The sequence below is a fragment of the Schistocerca gregaria genome, chromosome 8 (genome assembly GCF_023897955.1).
Source record: "Schistocerca gregaria isolate iqSchGreg1 chromosome 8, iqSchGreg1.2, whole genome shotgun sequence".
Lineage (NCBI taxonomy): Eukaryota > Metazoa > Arthropoda > Insecta > Orthoptera > Acrididae > Schistocerca > Schistocerca gregaria.
Genome location: NC_064927.1, coordinates 134185271 through 134206349, shown reverse-complemented (window position 1 = coordinate 134206349; position 21079 = coordinate 134185271). Strand labels below are relative to the sequence as shown.

General features: G+C 37.4%; 2 protein-coding genes across 4 annotated transcripts in view; one reads left to right on the top strand and one right to left on the bottom strand.

Annotated features, from left to right (window-relative positions):
- Window positions 1-4697, bottom strand: part of LOC126285321 (coronin-6) — an 86341-nt gene extending 81644 nt beyond the window's left edge. The window contains exons 1-2 of the mRNA XM_049984624.1: window positions 4299-4697; window positions 3960-4157 (exon numbers count right to left, since the gene is read on the bottom strand). Coding sequence (XP_049840581.1) covers window positions 3960-4157 — 198 coding nt within the window. The 5' untranslated portion in view covers window positions 4299-4697. The remainder of the gene's footprint in view (window positions 1-3959; window positions 4158-4298) is intronic.
- Window positions 4698-5035: 338 nt separating this feature from the next.
- On the top strand, window positions 5036-21079 carry LOC126285320 (CDP-diacylglycerol--inositol 3-phosphatidyltransferase). Of its 3 annotated transcripts, none has more exons than XM_049984623.1 (6): window positions 5036-5208; window positions 14434-14517; window positions 14605-14739; window positions 18207-18360; window positions 18486-18649; window positions 18914-21079. In XM_049984623.1, the coding sequence occupies exons 2-6, from the start codon at window positions 14481-14483 to the stop codon at window positions 19069-19071; spliced, it is 648 nt and encodes a 215-aa protein (XP_049840580.1). In that variant the 5' UTR covers window positions 5036-5208; window positions 14434-14480; the 3' UTR covers window positions 19072-21079. The 3 variants fall into 3 exon arrangements, with proteins under 3 accessions (XP_049840580.1, XP_049840578.1, XP_049840579.1); XM_049984621.1 differs by having other exon boundaries at window positions 5058-5149; XM_049984622.1 differs by lacking the exon at window positions 5036-5208 and adding an exon at window positions 9382-9523.

Sequence of the window (21079 nt, the reverse complement as noted above, 5' to 3'; positions counted from 1 at the left end):
AATACCACAAAACTAAAACCAACTACTCCAAACATTATAAACACACCACAACTATTGATACCATGAAAGCGACATTCAAAAGAACAAAAATTGGAATCTAACACTTCCCTTGACCTATATAGATCAACAGCGGCTCAAAATACCAAAAAACACATAGCTACGACAACACGTTGGAATCTGTCACTTCCCATGACCTATACAGCTCAAATAAAACTGGCAATAGCAAAAAAAAATTGAAATCGAGTACTTTCCCTAATATACATAAACCAACCACATGTGCCGATACCAAAACATCAACCACCAACACATGCAGTAAATAACACTGACCCTATAACACACAACATCCCACTGAGCATCATAACACGCAAACAATAGACCAATAGAGTTGCTGTGTGCACTTTGGCCAACCCAGATGGTATTGCCGGAGGCTTCTGTTAGTAATCAATTTTTGTTTTGGTTTTATTCCACAGTCATTGCAATGTTTTGTCTATTGTGTATTTGTGGTAGGTCGGCCGTGTTTTAATTCATGTAGTGAATATGGGGTATTTGGGTTTTTGAGTTGTTGGCGTTTTGGTTAACCACTTTTTGGAGTTGAAGGTGCTGTTTTTTTTTTTTGTACAAATAGCCGTGACTGAGCTATGTAGGTCAAGAGAAATGTGTGATTCCACTTTTCAGAGATGTAGGTATTGATAGCAGCGGTTGAGCTATACAGGGTGTTACAAAAAGGTACGGACAAACTTTCATGAAAAATTTCTCACACACAAAAAAAGAAAATGTTATGTCGACATGTGTCCGGAAATGCTTACTTTCCATGTTAGAGCTCATTTTATTACTTCTCTTGAAATCACATTAATCATGGAATGGAAACACACAGCAACAGAACGTACCAGTGTGACTTCAAACACTGTTACAGGAAATGTTCAAAATGTCCTCCGTTAGCAAGGATACATGCATCCACCCTCCATCGCATGGAATCCCTGATGCATTGATGCAGCCCTGAAGAATGGCGTATTGTATCACAGCCGTCCACAATATGAGCACGAAAAGTCTCTACATTCGCTACTGGGGTTGCGTAGACAAGAGCTTTCAAATTCTCCCATAAATGAAAGTCAAGAGGGTTGAGGTCAGGAGAGCATTGAGGCCATGGACTTGGTCCGCATCTACCAATCCATCGATCACCGAATCTGTTGTTGAAAAGCGTACGAACACTTCGACTGAAATGTGCAGAAGCTCCATCGTGCATGAACCATATGTGTCGTACTTGTAAAAGCATATGTTCTACCAGCACAGGTAGAGTATCCCATATGAAATCATGATAACATGATCCATTGAGCCTAGGTGGAAGAACATGGGGCCCAATCAAAACATCACTAACAATGCCTGCCAAAATCTGTGTTGATGACGTGATTGCACAATCGTCAGCCCACACATGTTGATTGTGAAAATTTACAATTTGATCACGTTGGAATGAAGCCTCATCTGCAAAGAGAACATTTGCACTGAAATGAGGATTGACATTGTGGATGAACCATTCGCAGAAGTGTACCCATGGAGGCCAATCAGCTGCTGATAGTGCCTGCACACACTGTACATGGTACGGAAACAACTGGTCCCCCCATAGCACTCTCCATACAGTGACGCGATCAACATTATCTTGTACAGCAGCAACTTCTCTGACGCTGACATTAGGGATATTGTCAACTGCACGAAGAATTGCCTCGTCCATTGCAGGTGTCCTCGTCATTCTAGGTCTTCTCTAGTCGCGAGTCATAGGCTGGAATGTTCCGTGCTCCCTAAGACGCCGATCAATTGCTTCGAATGTCTTCCTGTCGGGACACCTTCGTTCTGGAAATCTGTCTTGATACAAACGTACCGCACCACAGCTATTGCCCCGTGCTAATCCGTACATCAAATGGCCATATGCCAACTCCGCATTTGTAAACACTGCACTGACTCCAAAACCACGTTCATGATGAATACTAACCTGTTGATGCTACGTACTGATGTGCTTGAGCTAGTACTGAATAGCAATGAGTCACATGTCAACACAAGCACCGAAGTCAACATTACCTTCCTTCAATTGGGCCAACCGGCGGTGAAACGAGGAAGTACAGTACATTCTGATGAAACTAAAATGAGCTATAACATGGAAATTAAGCGTTTCTGGACACATGTCCACATTACATCTTTTCTTTATTCATGTGTGAGGAATGTTTCCTGAAAGTTTGGCTGTACCTTTTTGTAACACCCTGTATAGGTCAAGGGAAATGTCCGATTCCTGTATTGTTGGTGTAGCAGAGTGTTTTAATTTAATTTTTTTGAAATATCATTTGTTTTCAGATGGTGTGGTAATTTTTTTTTTTTTTTAATTGTTATATATTTAGCATGTCCCCAACCTAAACCCTCACTTTTCCACTATTATCATGATAGTTTCATTTTATTTTTGGACTGAGACATTACTGCATCATTTTAATTTTTGTTTGCCTTTGTTGGCATGTGCATGTAGTGATGTCATTGTCGCCATATAGTATACACCAGAACTAGCAATTTCCGTCATACTGATGACATCACTGGTCAAAGCAGACAGGTAGAATCTGACACTTCTGCAGTGCCATCATTTTGATGGCACCATGGGTCAAAATGGATAGGTTAATAATCTGTAGAGTCTAGAGTTCCTACTGAACAATTTGATATTCAGTGTGGGATTCTTCAGGCTATTAAGGAAGCATATCATAAACATTATTCTTAACACATCAAATGTTGATATATTCTTTAACCAAAATCACATCAGGGAAAAGCCACATTGCAGATTTGTATGTAAAAACACACTTGCAATGATTGTCACATTGGTAATATTTTTATTGAAATTATCAAGGTGCCAAAACCATAACTCTAAAATTCATATCATGCCTATCCTTGTATTACTGCTGTCCTGCAGTCCAATGTCAAAGCTATCTTGTTCCTTGATGGTGTTCCCACAGTATTACTCTAGCTCTGAAGAAAGTTACTTCATCCTCAATCCATTTTACTTATTCAACTGCTGGTCTTACATATCCTCACTCCAGTTTCAAGAAAAGCTATGGTTTATTGTGTTGTAAACTGCAAGTCTGTATGTTACGCACAATAACTTAAATGGAAAAGTATTTTTTAAAAAGTTGTGTGGGAGGTGCAGCACTAATGTTATGTGATTTAACTAACTGACAAAATTCTATTTCATTATTGTCTGATGGGGACTTAAACTCATTCCTTTTAGTTTTTGGAGATTTGGTATTTTCCAAGTAGAATTCATCTACAGCATGGTTTAGGAAATTTATTATCAGTAATGTACAATACTTTAATTTCAATAAGAAATAAGGCCACCTATATTTTCTGTTGCAAAGCGATTAGTTTGTCAACATAGCATAAAACCGAGTCTCAAATTACAGTGCTCTGTGCTTTTGCATGAAAATGGAAAACAAAATTAATTTATGTCAATCATTCCCGGATACCTTAAAGCAGTTTAAACTTCTTTACACTTCATTCACACTTAAATCAGTGGAATATTCCATAAGGAAGCATGCATTCAGTAAGCATATATTTTGAGATGATTCTAAAAATACACACACACCAGTATGTTGCAACAGATGAAAGTCTTTATTATTAAAAAAGCGTTAAGAATCCTTAAGAATTCAGCACTAAGGTTTCTCTCTCTATCCTGAATCCCTTATCGCCGATTCCTCTGCATATCAAAGCATTACCATTAAAAAACAAAAATCTAAGTTCGTGAAGTACACCGACAACTTGCTATTTCAAAGCTGAAGGTATCTCTAAGAAGTCTGGTAGAACGGTGACACATGTCGTTTATCAACACACACACTGGCTCAAAAGTAGGGGAGCGGTTTCCTGTTGTGTTGACACATCCTTCCTCAAAACTCATTATCAAAGTGCGAGAGAACCAGCAACCTATTAAAATTAATTACCTTACTCAAAGGTAAGACGACGAACGCTCCGCCACCAGCCGATTCAACAATGATCGCCAAAAATTTTGGGTTTACTGCACAGAAAGTGGAATCCCACGATGACTTTGACACTCGAATATTGTCATAACATTGTTCTCTTTTCAGAGCTGATCCGTATACATGACGGAACTTGCTACTTCTTACCACACGGAAAGACATCTGAAAAGCAGAATCAATACATATGAACATCAATATAATTTGTTGGCTTTCATTAAGATCATACATAGTACACTGTTAACCACAAATACGTATAGTTATCGGTATCGCATGACAACAGTAGAACTACATGTCGTCACTCACCTTCTATTGCTTTGTTTAATCGCTAATACGAAATGTCACTGCTAACGACGAATATTAGTGACTGTCCATTAATAAATCTAGTATTTGCACTAAAAATTTGGAGGCGTTCTTGATGCGGTTTCGTGTCAATAGAATTCCTGGAAAGCGCCCTTACCTTCGAAACGGAAATAGCGTCACAGCACCATATTAGGTAATGTACCTTGAAATTATTAGATGAAAAATTGCAGTAACGTCTATAGCTAAAACACTACGAAGGTGATACACCGTGTCAACTAGTACTTAATCCACAACCAATGTAAGCATCAACGTCTATAACATGTTCGTTCCAATCCCTATTGTTTCGTTTACGAACGCCCTCCGCCTTTTAATCTATGTTTCGAGATAGCGCATCGAAGCGTTAGTACGTCGAGCGAAACCTAGATGGAGATGGCAAGGGACGAAGTTGACTAAATACACTTTGCGAGAAAATATGAAAGTTTATCGACATTTGTAACCGGTAAAGGATTATTTTTTTTTAACAGAAGCTCTTGGAACCCTATTATTTGATAAAATAAGCAAGGAAGGAATGGATATGGACATTATATCCTGAAATGTCTGAGATTGAAAAGTTGAAGCAATACGTATTTACATATAATACATACGCATAATACAGATTCACTATAGTCATACAATGCTTGTGAAATTTGATAAAAATCCTGACGATGATCTTGGCAGTTTCAAATACGAGTCGGCGGGCCGCATATCGATTAGGTCATGTCGACTGTCGACGGCAATTGACGCGTAGGAAAGAGGCGCAACTTTTTGCAGGTGTAGAAACGGATTATTTGTGTTGTAAAGAAAAGATAAACAAGGTGCAGCAAAAAATTTCTGTCGGTGTACTTTCCAGCTTTCAGGGTCGTGAATTGTTTTAGTAAGCCACATATTTTCTCAAAACCCTATACTGTAACTAATGTTCAAAACCCTGACCTGCCAGTACCATTTAAATTGACAATATTGACCGATAAAATTAATTTCCAGTAATCCAGTTCTCGCAGTCAAACTTTTAACTCGCCTTGGCAAAAATTTTAATTGAAATTTTAGATATTTGCCTGAGTAGTTACATTTCCCATAGAATATTGTTGGCACAACCCACGCCGGTTCAGTTACTATCCGTTTTTAATTTTTTGTTTAGTGCTTCAACATTGCTGTACAGATTTTCTCAGAGCAGATTATAATATTCAAGTTATATTAATACATAGGAACCATATGTACATGTATTCCACATCCCTAGTGTATCATCAGGACCGGAAGTATATTACAAATGTGCTTCACACAGGTTGCACCTGCGTAAACGAAAGACCTTTGCGTATATAATTTGACCTTCGACGTCATAAAATGATTTATATTACGATGAAAACTTTATTGTAAACAAATGTATTTAATCCAAATATTTACTTCCATTCGCATAGACACAAATTAAATGCAAATACATCTATCTGCTGGACAGAGTGATGGGTGGAAGGGCGAGCGGAAGGAAAACAAAGTTGCTGCAGCAAAATGCTAATCTGTGTGTTCCTGATGATCTCAATATTCCTAATGTGTTTTACACACCGCCATGAACTTCGAAATAGTTTGCAAACTATTAATGTAGGGTTAGCTGTAAATAAGAATGAACAGTTCCCTGTAGCAATTGCTACTACAAACACAACCAGACAGATTCCCTGTAAAAATGATCGTTGTATTTGGCCCCATCCAAACACAGTAGTTCTTTTCCCAGTATCAAGACAATTGTACTCTTTGCCATCTCCATAAATGGTCTTGCAAAGTTCACCATTGGACAGAGGTGGAGAAATCTGCTAGTCATTCTATGAAAGTAACCACAATTTTAGCTATTTTTCGTGTTTATTGTAATAATAAGGAAGTGCACACTATTTTGACAAAACATTCGGAGGAACTGCAAACTGTCAAGGTTGCCTCCCCCCCCCCCCCTTCCCCTCTCCCGTCAGCTGTATCTGAGTACTGCTTCATTCCTGCTGCAATGTTGAGAATGTTTCCCCTTGCTACATATCAAAGCAACAAAGTTCAATTTTTTCCTTATCACTGAATAAGAGATATTTTGCTAATGCAGGAAGTCTTGTACAACAATCGATCAGTGAAGTTCTCAATATATCTATCAGAAACATAACCACTTTTTATTGACTTTTACCTTACCTTTTCGTTGAATTAGTGAATTATTACGTTGTTCCTATCTATCTAACTTTCTATTGCTTGTAAACCAATATAATACTTCCAGTGTTTCTCATATACGTTAGTGTGCCAAAGAGCTAAAATTGGCCTTGCAGAAAGAGATGCATTTCATGGAGAGTACATCTTAAAATAGATTGGTTTCATTATTTTACAAGAATACAATGTAATGCCAGCAATGTTCTGAACACTTTGCTGATGAATAGACTTGATGTATGTAGCACACTCAGGTTGTAATACAATGAGGTGGCAAAACAGTACCAAAAAACCACTATGTTTATTTGCTATTGTAATGTACCTCATTTAACTGAAACCATTTGTATCTTAGATTACTAGGTTCACTGAGTAGTAGGCCTGTTCTTAAAGGCATGAGTCACATTCACAATCAGTCATTTTCAGAAAAGGTTATTGTGGTTCTGAACTAAAACTTAATGAATGCCTGTATATGGTAATATAAATGCCTGTCCCTCCTCCTTTTATTGTAGAAGTTAGTAGAAGGTAAAATGTTGAACATATGTTTAAATGGAACCATTTGTATATTAGAATACATGGTTCCCTGAAAAGTATTTTTAGCTGTATGAACCACATTAAATAATGTCATTTTCAGACAAGTTTCATATGATCCTGAACTGAAAATTAATGAATGCCTGTCTGCAATAATACGAACCCCTCCCCCTTTTGATGCAGAAATTAGTTGCGGATAGAAGATTGAAAGTCACGAGAGACAGCTTAATTTCCAGTACATGAAAGTGATATGCCTTCAGCACCTCACCAATTCATTGTGTACAAACACTCCAGTCTTCATCAAGGCTTCCACAGTTTAGTTATAACTTCACATCTTGTTTTTTCACATTGTTCCTTTTATTGTTTTATCTGTATATATACTTGCTATTGGGAATAATATTAACTACCTCAGAGTTCCGTTCCAACCAACATGCTGTTATTATTATTACAGACCACTATTAAATAATTTTGCTTCATATGATAATGTAAGTTTCATGTCTTTATTTCGTAAGGGTTTTTTTCCCCCCCGTAGCCATAGATTTCTAAGCCATCAAGGAATATACAAATACATTAAAACTGATTTATCAACATCTCTATTCTGTCATCTTTTCCCAGACTAGAGAGAGCACTCCATATAGCTTGTCAGTTTCATGTTCTAATCATTTGCAAGGCAAATTGCTATGATGCAGAATGAGTCATTTTAGATTAACATCACAAATTATTTTGTAATTTGGTAAGGATGGCTACACGCTCGCCAAGTTCTGTTTTCATATTATGTCTTCTTCCCATATTACTTCTTCTTCCCAATATTTCTAATTTATCTAACTCATAATTACAGGTATTTAAATACCTGTAGGTATATTGTTCCACCAGTGTATTTTAAGATTGTTGGATCAACCTGTTGTGTTGTAAACATTGCTTGTAATACTATAGCACTCCTTATGATACCATAGAATTTTTTGATTTCACATAATCTTTTCTTCATACACAACAAATTTTTCTAGACCATTTTCTTTAATATTTCTCCTAGATGTTTGAAAACCCTTTCTATGATATCAAATTCAATTATTGTATTATAAATTTTTCCCCTACAGAGTTTCCTAAAACAGTTTTGTTAGCTGTCTCCACCAAGAGATTGACTTGCAATGTCACATTTGTTAAACTTTCAGAAAGGATAGCAAAACACAACAAATGCCAGACAATTTAATTTAACAACTTTGTCCCCTCTGCTGCCTTTCCAGCATCGTTAGTAAAATTTTATACTCTGATAATATTTTCATATCGGATTCTTAAGATGTTCACCAGACTAGAATTGAAATACTTTGGAGCTCACTGACTTGTCTTACTATTGTATATATTTTGACATTTCATCTATCAGTTTTATTTATGACATTATTTGTGAAATATTTACATATTGCATTTTGCCAATTTTGATTCAACTCTATATATCCGGCTCCCTTTTGTCAAAGTTTTCCCTGTCAACAAAATCAAAAGTATTTCTTAAACCGATGAAAATAATGACTGAGTACATGGGGGATCAGTAATCTTGTTTCATGCCATATTTCATCTGATTAGCCCAGAACACATACATAATTGTACACCTACATCTATACTTTGCAAACCACCATGAGCTGCATGGCAGGCGGTACGTTCCTTTGTACCAGTTATTAGGGTTTCTTCATGATCCATTCACATATGGAGTGCAGGATGAATGACTGTTTGAATGCCTCTCTGTGTGCAGTAATTATTCTAACCTTATTCTCATGATCCATATGTGAAATGTACATAGGTGATTGCAGTGTATCCCTAGAGTAATCATTTAAAGCCAGTTCTTGAAACTTTATTGATAGGCTTTATTGGGATAGTTTATGTCTGTTTTCAAGAATCTGCCAGTTCAGTTTGTTCATTATCTCTGTGACACTCTGCTGTGGATTAAACAAACCTGTGAACATTTGTGCTTCCCTTCTCTGTATACATTCAATATCCCCTATTAATCCTATCTGGTATGGGCCCCACACACTGGAGCACTTGCGATTTGTAAGCAATCTCTGTTGTAGACTTGATTGCACTTCCCCAGTGTTCTACCAATAAGCAAAAGAGTACCACTTTCTTTACCCTCAACTGAACCTATGTGATCACTCCATTTCTTATCCCTACAAAGTGTTCCACCCAGGTATTTGTACGAGCTAGCCGATTACAACAATGACTCACTGATACTATAGTCATGGGGTACCACATTTTCATGTTTTATGAAGGGCACATTTTTACATTTCTCAACACTGAAAGCAAAGTGCCAATCTTTGCACCAAGTTGAAATCTTATCAAAGTCTGACAATATTTTTTGCTGCTTCTCACAGATGGAGCATGGTTCCTTTCAAAGAAAGCACAGTGTCTGAAAGACTTTTTGATAGGCAACTCCTTTTACTCTATAGATGAATATCTTACCAGGGATTGTTTGACCAGTTTTGACAGCAGTTGGACACAACAGTCATGATTAGGTATTTTGTGTATAATAAATTTATTAAAAGTGCATAACAGTGTTTCAATCTGACAGTATGTTAATTTTGTAAATATTAGCAATTCCAGTTTATTTTATGTATTTACCTATTTTAACAATCTCCTGACAAATGATCAGTGTAGTATCATATTCAAATGTTTTATGTTTCACTTTCTGACATGTTCCATACCCATGAGAATCATCTCATTTTTCAGGTTTTTGGAACAAAAACTGAATCTAATCTAGTTCTGCATTATGGATAGCTTCATTATCTACAAAAAGCATGATTTTACCATTAATATTGACTACAAGGTCATTAACATACAACAGCAAGGGTCCCAACACACTTCCCTGGCGCACACCCGAAGTTACTTCTATATCTGACAATGACTCTCCATCCAAGATAACATGCTGTGTTCTCCCTACCAAAAAGCTCTAAATCCAGTCACAAATTTCACTTGATGCCCCATAAACCACACTTTTGACAATAAGCTTAGGTGTGGTACTGAGTCAAATGCCTTTTGGAAATCAAGGAAGACTGCATCTATCTGTTTGCCTTGATTCAAAACTTTCAGTATGTCATTTGAGAAAAATACAGGTTGGGCTTCACATGATCGAAGTTTTTGAAATCCATGCTGTTTGACACTGAGGAGGCCATTCTGCTCAAGATACCTCATTATGTTTGAACTCAGAATATATTCTAAGATTCTACAACAAATAGATGTCAAGGATGTTGAATGGTAGTTTTGTGTATCACTACTATTCCCTTTCTTGTAGATGATTGTGATCTGTGCCCTTTTCTAAGAACTGGGCACAGTTTTTTGTTCAAGAGATCTATGATAGATTATAGTTAGAAGAGTAACTCAGCCGCAAATTTGGTACAGAATCTGACAGGGATTTCATCGGGTCTGGATCTTTGTTCAGTTTTAATGATTTCTCAACACCACTGACACTAATACTTATTTAATTCATCTTTTCAGTGGTATGAGACTAAATTGGGACAGTCTGCTGGGTTTTCCTTTGTAAAGGAACATTTAGAAATGTAGTTAAGCATTTCAGCTTTTGCTTTGCTACCCTCAATTTCAGTTCTGTCTCATTCTGTAGGGGCAGGATACTAACTTTGGCACCAATAACAGCCTTTATAAACAGCATATTTGGATTTTGTGAAATGTCACTTGTCAATATTCTGCTATGGTAGTCCTTGAAGGCAACATGCATTGCTCTTTTGACAGCCAAACACATTTCATTCAGCATCTCTCGGTCTATAGCCCTACACTTTGTTTTACACCTATTACATAGTAATCTCTGTTTTGTTAGAAGTTTCTTCACAGTGACTGAATACCATGGAGGTTCCCTCCTGATATGAACTGTTCTACTGAGTACATATTTATCCAATATGAGGCCAATTATTCTTTTAAACTTGAGCCAGATTTCTTCTACATGCTCCTGACCTGTGCTGAAAGTTTTAAAGTTTGTCATTGAGATATGACACTACTTATTTTTTATCTAGTTTACTGAACATATATATCTTTCTGCTTGTTTTAGTTGTTCTTTGTACTGTGGTAATCATTGTTGGCGCAACTGCATCTTGACCACTGATACCAGTTTCGATGTGGACATCCTCAAAGATGTCAGGCTTATTTGTTGCCATTAGATCCAATATATTTCCATCATGACTGAGGTTCCTAACTATCTGCACTAGGTAGTTTTCGGAGAAGGCTATTTACTAAAGTTTCACAGTGTGTCTTATCATGCCCACCCCTATATTACTGCTTACCAATTATTGTTTTACCTTTCTCAAGGTAAACAATGGGAATAATTCAGTTTTCATTGTCATACTCTTTTCAGGAGATGGAATGAACTTTGCATTTTTTGTGGGCTGGTTATTTATTTATTATTGTGTCAGTTTAAAGTATACAGTGATCAAATGGAAATCAGTTGGTATCAGTTTATACAATGGTTGACCAGATATTGCCCATGTCAATTTCATTTAGTGTCACCCTCATAATGTGTCTCATGGTTTATTTGGCTGGGGATGAACAACACTGCAGTAGATGGTTATTAGTCTGCACACCACCACACATGCGAAAAACTGACTCCACAGGAAGGCCCTTCTCCTGCAGGCTGGTCGTGCATCTCATGGTACTACAACATAGTCTCTTGAGAGGCTTCCATGTTATCCACTTCTCCGAATGACCAGCAGGGAACTCTTTATTAGGAACCATTCATTTCTCCAAATGTTGGCATTCCCCCACCACATTGAGATCCTGGCTTGCGGTGGTGTTCATGTAAGAGCTTCAGTAGGTGTCAAGATTTCAGCGGAGGCTGTGTTGACTGATGGCTTTATAAAGGGTGGGCTTCTGTAGTCATAGCCATGCTGTTCTCTCATCTAGCAGCTATCTCGTGTCTAATTTCAGGAGATGCTATTGCAGCAAGACAGTGGAGTTTATCTACAAGTTTAGGTCTTATTCAACCCATGATAATGTGACAGATCTCATTAAAAGCCACTTCTATGTGGTTATAGTATGGCTGGATTTGTACTGTGCTGAACTTGCATATTCGGCACTGGAGTAACACAGTGTTAACATGCTATTTCTCACAGCGAATGGGTGAGTTCATGATGGTTATCAGTTTTCGCGCAGTGTTGTTTTAAGCAGACACTCTGTTTCGCATTTAGGCAATGTTTCTTAAACGTAAGTGTAGGGTCACTCCCAGATACTTCATAGTTGCGCATGTGCAAGAGCAATTCTTGTCCAGATGATTTCAATGGTTTTAGTTGCTTGTTTGCTCCTGAGGTGGAATGTGCAGGTGTGAATTTTGATAGGATTCAGCTTCAGGTGGTTATCATTATAGTAGGTGGTAAATTTTTCCAGGGCTGTAGACTAGATTTGTTCCAGCTTTTCAAAACTGTAGACCTGGGCAGTGATTGCACAGTCATCAGCATAGATAAAACTTGGGCTCGTTCAGGAAATGGCTGATAATTGATGTAGATGTTGAATAACAATGGTGCGAGCACACTGCCTTGCAGTAACCCGTTCTTCTGTGTTCTCCACCTACTTCAAGGGCCCTGAAATTTAACAATGAATCTCTGGTTCTGGAGAAGGTTTCTGATGCTGCACATGAGTTTGAAGACTTTGATGATGTCATACATCTTTGTTATAAGAAGCTGATGACTGACTGTATTAGAAGCCACAGAGAGGCCAATGACTACAGCACCTGTGACGAGCCATTTCTCAAAGCCTCCCTCAGTGTTCTATGTCAAGTTTAATATTTGTGATGTATAGCTTTTTCCTTCTCCTAGAATAAGGTATTTCATTTTATCTGTTAATGAAACTCACGCATCACTGATTACCACACTTTACAAAGCCATTTCTCACAAGCCAAAACTAGATTTAGATTATTATTAAACATGTAGCTCTTCCCACTGTAATAAAAACAATATATCATTAAGGTAACTGAACCAGATGCACACCTCAACAGAAGATTGGAGTATCACAGAGTCTCCTGCAGTGATTTCTTACAGTACACCTACTGAGGTTTGAACTACTCCATATCAGCAAAGTAAACACAATTCCTTCTGAAAACTAGAACAATTTGGTTAGTTACAAAACAAAGCAGGCTCTCTCCTAAGCCCACATTTTGAAAACAAAAACAGTGAACATCTTTATCTCATGATGATGATTAACAGTCTCTATAGTAGTGAATACGTCTGTCCTACACACAGATTTCTTCCACTCTGCGAGACATGCTCTTCATGAGATGTTTAAGTTTTTTATGGGGTATGAGGTCCCACTCCTCAATGGCAGCTTCAGTGAGGTCCTGAGGATTGTAAGGTGGATTCGGACACTGTGCAATGGCCACGTTCAACAGGTCCTATGCATGCTCCGTTGCATTCATGCATGTGGCTGTGCTGGCCAGTGCATTGGTAGATGTTGCATCTTTGAAGACACTGAGAGACTGCTAGAGTACGGTGGGGTCTTGCATTATCATTGATTAGGGTGAAGTTGTCAGCAACTTCATTTCTGCTGGGGCTTACAATCATTTGTAGGACCTCTTGGAGGTATCAGGGGCTAGTCAAATTGCCATAGATGGGAATTAGAGGGGTATGCCATTCAATCATTATTGCCACCCAGAATATTACACTTACACCTGCGAACAGATGGACTTCCTGAAAACGTTGGTGTCCCTGATGTCGTCTAGTGCTTCTGCAGACCCTAACACATCTAGTATCCAGTTGCAAACCAATCCTGATCTCATGAGCAAACATGACAGTACTCCATTCCACAATGACCCAATGTTGATTTACAAGAGCCATATGAACTACTGTTGCTCAGCAGAAGTCATTTCCAGTATTTCTGGCAGTTGATGTTGAGCGCCTATGAGCCACAATTGGAGGAAACAATCCTGTACTGCAAGGCCTATTGTTCACATTTCCCATCTCTCTGTACTTTCTCCACACCTCAGACACACCACTCTGAGTGACATGTAACCAATCAGCAACATCATGCTGTGTATGACCTACTGACAGCAAAGCCACTATCCTGACTCTATCAAAGTGTTGTATGCATCTATGTGGCTTGTTACTGCAGTGCTGAACACAAACTGACTGAAGCTGTTGTCGATACTGGACTGCTCGCGATATGCTGTATATTTACATGACTGGGAAATGGCCACAAAGCACGCCAATAATAAACACGGCCCAATATTTGGGCTCTAACTCATGCATGAAGTGCCTAGATGAATGAGACCTCTAGTATCATAGATTACGTTTTACGATAGTATTCCAAACTTTTGTTGAGCAGTGTACAGCTTTTCAACACTTACAGTTTTCATTTTCCTATTAATATCTAGAAATAAGCAATATTTTTGTTGGAATACAGTTTATGTTCCAAGCAAAATTTCTTTCCACAGGTTATTATTTGCTGATCACCTAATAAGTGAAAGTTACTCAGCAAGACATGGAGAATGTTTTCTTGTTTGTGCCAAACATCATAGGTAATTGGTTTCTTTTTACTGATGACCTTTGAAAGTCATCTAAATTAATATATGTGATGCTCCAAGGATCGTCTTTTTTCTCCTCAGGTTATGCAAGAATTGTGCTTGCCCTTATTTCATTTTACTATATGCCTACAAATCACATTATAGCTTCTTGGTGCTACATCATAAGTTCATTGCTTGATGCAATAGATGGACATGCTGCCAGGTATTTTAATCAAAGTAAGTATCTTTCCTGCTGTGTAACTACTTTTTATTTTCTATTAATTAATTTGAGGAATTAATGTATGGCTGTTAAAATGTGGAACATTTGATATGATAATGAAAAAGAATTTGTGGAACTTAAATATGGAATATATGAAACTTTATCAAACAATGAGGGAGAATTTTTGTTTGTTTGTTTGGTGGGTCCTCAGCCTACATGAAATTTCCAAACGTGGTTGTTTACACTTATGGCCATTCATTTATTAAAATTGCAATTTTGAAAATAATGCTTCATCTTAAGGCATAACTCTCAAATATAATTAATCTGGCTGCTAGCCCAAACATCAAGCAACTGTCTTAAGTCATAAGGTAAATCAGTAATCACAGAACCACATAAAAATTACAATAATAAAATCTTTCTTATGTTCTTATGGTCTCACTTAACAGTTAGACAAGTTAATCCAAAGTGGGTAGATGACATTAGAAAGCATGCAGAAACAGCATGGATTTTATAATTGGATGGTTGTATAGAGATTAATGAATTAAAGTACTAGATTTTCAGTCCCTCTTCCATGAATTATGCCCATAGAGAACATTCTTGCTAACCAGAAGTAAAAGCTATCTAAGTATACTTTCATATCATGTGGAAAATAGTATGAAAGAGAGGACCAGAAAACAATATCATGAAAAGGAAAGATTGCTACTCATGATATTGAGCAGACATAGAGTCACAGACAGGCACAATGGAAAGACTGGCACACACACACACACACACACACACACACACACACACATTCATTCACACAACTCACGAGACCTCTGTCTCTGGCTGCTGTGGCTAGAACACTGACAACACTAAATTTTAAGAGCAGTTTCAGGATATGTATAAGAGGCACAGAATCAGACTGATGAATATGGCAGAAGCAGATGAGAGTCCAAAATCAGACTGACAAATGTGTAAGAAGCAGATGAGGGTCCTGCCGCATCCACTTGCAGTGCGATGGACATCTCTCCCACCTCACCACATACACCCAACCTCCATCTTAACAGATGAATGGGAAGATAAGAAAGAGCTTTTGGGAATATTAACAATGATAAATGTTAAAAACAAATACAGAAGATGTAAAAAGAGCTACCAGAGGATGTGGATAATAGAAGACTGTAATGTAAGGACAAGTCTGGTCTTTTGGCAACTGTGGGTTCAGATAGCTAATTATGATGATGATGTAACAGTCCAGCGATGTTAAATCTGGGAAATCATGAGAAATTCAATTCCAACTCTTTATTTTATCTAAAGTTTTGAAAAATTGCCTTTCGGGGAAGCACAGCCCTCTCATTTCCTTTGCTTGTATGAGTTCCCACATTCTGTCCCTTAACAAGCATTCCATTACAGTAAACAACTTCCTTTCAACAGAAAAATGTAGACACCTACACCTGGAACACATGTTGGTTTACTGTTGCAGGCAACTTAAATTGTGTGTCATTGTAGACCTCAATCTGTATGACTTCCAGCGATCAAACACATTGTGCCATTATGCAGTTCATGTCATCTGCAAAACTCTCTGACATGTACATGTTAAACTCTGAAATGTTAAAAATTCTGTAGATCTGGACTTACCGTATTTAATCTTACACGCACTTCATCTTTTAGACTTTTTGGTGACCATAAAAAATGTTCCGGCACAGTCACTAGAGGAGCAAGGGTTATCATTGTGTGGGATCTTTCAGGTCTGCCCTTAAGCTCAACATTCATGAATCCAAGAGGAAGTCACAGTTTAACTTGTGACACAATCTTTGTGAAAGAACAGTTTAAAAAATGTAGCATGGCATACAGTGAGGTTCAATAAGCAAATAATTAAAGATTAATCTGCTATTTTATTTGTCCAAGGATCATCTAACTATGGTGTAGGAATTGCCAGGGCAATACAACGAAAAACAATAGCTCAAAATATAAATATACACACAATACATAAGTATGTTCTATGAGGACAGGATAGGTGGTTAGCCGTGGCCTTCATGAAAGAACCATCCCTGCATATGCCTGAAGTCATTTGGGGAACATTAGAAAAATCAAATCAGGATGGCCAAACAGAGCAAATTCCATCCCCCTCAAATGTAAGGTCAATGTTTTAACAATTTCTGCACCACCTCATTTGGTTGGTTCCTGATTTACACACAAGTTGCTTCAGATTACTTATAATATCAAAAATAGGTTTGCCCTTCATTGTCGCACCCTCTAAGGATGCCTGCTGATGGCTTCTGGACCAAGAAGCTGCTGCTGTGCCCCTGCCCTAACTCCAGACTGTTTGGAAAACCAACTCAGGGGCCACATTCAAGTATACTCTGGATTCAGATGGCTAATTATGATGATGATGTAGCAGTCAGTTATACTCTGTATCCATTCTTCGGTCCATCTGAAAAAAGATTGAGGCAGCATTCTCCCATGATGAGACAGATCTTGAGCTCAAGAGAATGACAAGATATTACTGTTACACTCTTTAGATCTTGACACAGTCTTCTTGTAAAAGCAGAAAACCTTGGTCATGTACTGAAATGTGACAGGTTGTCACAGTTGTTGTCTTTCATTATTAATCACTACTTTGAGTCCTCCAAGTAATCTTTAATAGTTTAGTATGTAGAGCTTAGAAAGAATGTTTTAGCTGCCTTTTTTCAGTAGATGTGTTTTAGTAATCTCTTCACTTCCTTGGGCAAATTATTACACAGTTTTACTCCCTGATAGCAAGTGCTATTTTGAGTTTTCTTTCTTTTTTTCCTTGGTAAATCAAAGCCTGTATTGAATATAGGTCCATGGTTATATGTAAAGAACTTAGTGAAATACTTTGTAATGTTTCCCTGGTTTGCTCAATAGATTGGCAGATGTACCCACTTTTGGTTTTTAAATAGTTCTATGCAATGAGGCCAACAACTAGTTCTGGTTATTATTCTTATGGCTTTTTCTCCAGTTCATAAATTGTGTCCATGCTTTGTGCACTTTTGATCCCCAGAAAGAAATCCCATAGCTAAGAACTGAGAATAGCTTGGAATAGTATGTCATTATAGAAGACATTGGCTGTCACAAACAGATGATAAGACCATCAGAGTATAACGTGCTGAGGAGAAATTGTTCTTTATGGAACTGATTTGTTCATATTCAGTTTTATAGATGGAAAGTTATGTACGGCAAATACATATTGAATAACAGATGATGTTCTACTGTTACAACATATATTTTAACCTTGTAGCTAACCTTTTGGGCAGAGATAGCTAGTGCGCTCTCTCTCTCTCTCTCTCTCTCTCTCTCTCTCTCTCTCTCTCTCTCTCGCACACACACACACACACACACACACACACACACACACACAGAGAGAGAGAGAGAGAGAGAGAGAGAGAGAGAGAGAGAGAGAGAGAGTTGCATTCTCCATTGTATCCTACTCACCTTTTATACATTTATACTGGTATTTTGTACAATATAAGACATGTTACAGGTACAAAATTTGGAGCCATGTTGGATCAGTTGACAGATCGATGTGGTACAATGTGCCTAATAGTTACATTGAGCTACTTTTACCCACAACACATGTTCTTGTTCCAATTAAGTATAACAATTGACATAGCTTGTCACTGGATATATCTGCACACGTAAGTAGTATTCAGTATAATTTAAGTAAGTTGTTATTAATTAGATATTGCTCTCATAATTAAGTATCATATGATTGCAGTACATGTAGCTTACTTTTTGTAATGGGTTTATCCATCTGCTGCAGGAGTCTTCTTCAAGGAAAAGCGAGTCACAAGTTTATTGACTTGTCTGGTAACCCAATTATGAGAATCTACTACACATCACGTCCTGTTCTGTTCTTTATGTGTGCAGGAAATGAAGCGTTTTATGCTAGTTTGTACCTCTTGCATTTCACTGAAGGTCCTGTAGGTATGTCTATATCTTTGACTGTTTCTTAGTTGTGGTGATCCCAGTACCAGGAATGAACTTGACAGAGTATCTTGAAAGTTTTGAGGATTAATTAGTCAATGTAATTTTTAAAGTGTGTAATTTATCCCTTTCCTTCGCTAATTTCAGTTTTACATTATTAATCACAGGCTTAGTGGCTTATTAGCTATTTGTGAAATACTGGTATGATCTTAAAAATTCTTTTAAGTATTTACATGTACTAATTGTCAGTATTTTCTGTTACAGTTGCAGGCCTGGGTCTCTTCCGTATTGTAGCATATTTAACAGCACCTGTTGCTTTTGTTAAAGCACTTATTTCTCTTGTTCAAGGATATGTAGCATGTAATAATCTGGCAGCAATAGATCTTCAAGATAGACAAGCACAGTTAACAAAAGAACAGTGAGCAATGGCTCTTGTTTTCATGAATATTAGTACTTGGAAAGTACTAGTGAAGCTACAACTGTGCTTTGCAACTTACCTAGTCACTAATGTGATTTAGAAATTCCATTTTTGATAGCAAGAAAGTCCTGAGTAAATATAAGATGGTCTGTTATATTTTGAAACAAAATACAAATACCTTCGAAGGACTAAATAGCAGTTTGATTTGTAATTTATGAAATGCAAGTTCTAAATGCCAAAGAAGTTTTCACCTAAAAACAGTGAATCAATTCCTGATGACGACACAGATTCCATTATATGTAGGTGACAGTTTTTCTTTCATTGTATTTAATCGCAACTAGCTGATTAAGCAGTGTTGCCTGGTTACTTATTTTTCCTAGTCCTGTATAAGGCAGGGAGAGGAATGAAACCTATACTTTTCCTTCCAGATGTAAGAATAAATAAATTCTTGGTAAACCCACTCTTGATCAAGTAATGTGAAATGGCCTGTAAAAGAAACATGATGATCTGAAACACTTCACAGTACTTAAGAGTGCATCAGTGATTTACTGTTTATGATCAAGAACACAAACCTCAATGGAAATTGCTTTTCTTTGAGTTAAATGGGAGGGCCATTGAAATTACTTTCTTTATGTTGCCCAGCATCATCTTTACATGCGGTCTTTCACAGATTGAGGATCCACAGTAAAATATCTGAATATCCAATTTTAAGTAAACGACGGTGCAATGGAATTTCCCTTCTTTGCACCCCACTCCATCACTATGAGAGAGATCTCGTCAGGGCAGCAGTCCAGATAGTAACCTTAGAAATCTTTGGCTGTGACACTAATTTTAATTATGTTTCCATGTCACTCTCTTCCCATCCCCACACAGCTAGCGGATGTGAAATTTCATTGTAACTGTAACCATCCAGTGAATGCAGAGGCTTTGGGTATGATGACTATTCTTCCATGTTACCATCTTCCTATCCCACACTGAAGTGTGCTAGGCATGCCTCATCTCCAGTGATTTTCCATCAGGTTTTGTTCAAACTATTGGGCTGCTGGTCTAGACGTAAAGCATGTTTTTCACTCTATGTTTTAATGTAGCTTTCAACCTCTCTGTGATGTTAGGAAGGGGCATGCAAGTCACTGAAGTGGCGTTTGTTTGGAAGACTTTCACCAGGCCATTGAGCCACATGAAATAATAATTACTGATGATGATTGTGATTTCACTGTCACTTTTCAGATATTTTTAGATGTCAATCCTTTTTCTTCAACTCCTACTCTCACTATCAGAGGTCAACTGTCATCAATAAGTCTATCAACTGTGAAACTATAAATTCAACACTAATATCAAGCTTTTTCTCAATTGTTTCTACAAGTCACTTCCTTCTCACCTCCACTCCTATTGGCGCTGTGGGTGTCTTAGCCTGACAAATTCCTAAATTTATTGATGATTTGAAGCTCTAGTTGAACAACTGATCTCAGGAATATCACCACCACCAATATACATTATACAGTTAAGTGAGTGACCTAATAAATATATCAACCCCCCCCCCCCCCTCTCTCTCTCTCTCTCTCTCTCTCTCTCTCTCTCTCTCTCTCTCTCTCTCTCTCTCTCTCTCTCATTATAAACTGATAGTTACCATGAGGACATGTAAGAGCTTTAATTGACAGCACTGGTTCAATGAGAGGAGTGCAAAGGCACCACTAAGGCCAGTGTAAACAACAAAAAGAAATAAAAATATAACTCTACAATACCTGTGGATGTAGTTAATGTTGTAAAAATAGACTAGTAAGTAAATGTTTAACTGTTGTACAGAAGTGGTCAATTTTTTGTTACAGTGCAAATGACGAATGATATTGCTATTTGGTTTTACATGTTATGTTTAGAAATTACATTCCTAATAATAATAACTATTACTTTTTGTATTATTTTGTACTTTTGTCTTGCTCTACCAGTTTTTAAATGCATGTGCTCCATTTATTGTTTCAATTGCACATTCAGTTATTAAAGAAAATGGAAAAATA

Bases quoted from the DNA above. Each gene is read 5' to 3' on its own strand.
- LOC126285320 (XM_049984623.1), top strand. From the start codon at position 14,481: ATGGAGAATGTTTTCTTGTTTGTGCCAAACATCATAG. The intron at 18,361-18,485 runs GTAAGTAGTATT...CATCTGCTGCAG, and splicing joins CACTGGATATATCTGCACAC to GAGTCTTCTTCAAGGAAAAG. The intron at 18,650-18,913 runs GTATGTCTATAT...TTTCTGTTACAG, and splicing joins TTTCACTGAAGGTCCTGTAG to TTGCAGGCCTGGGTCTCTTC.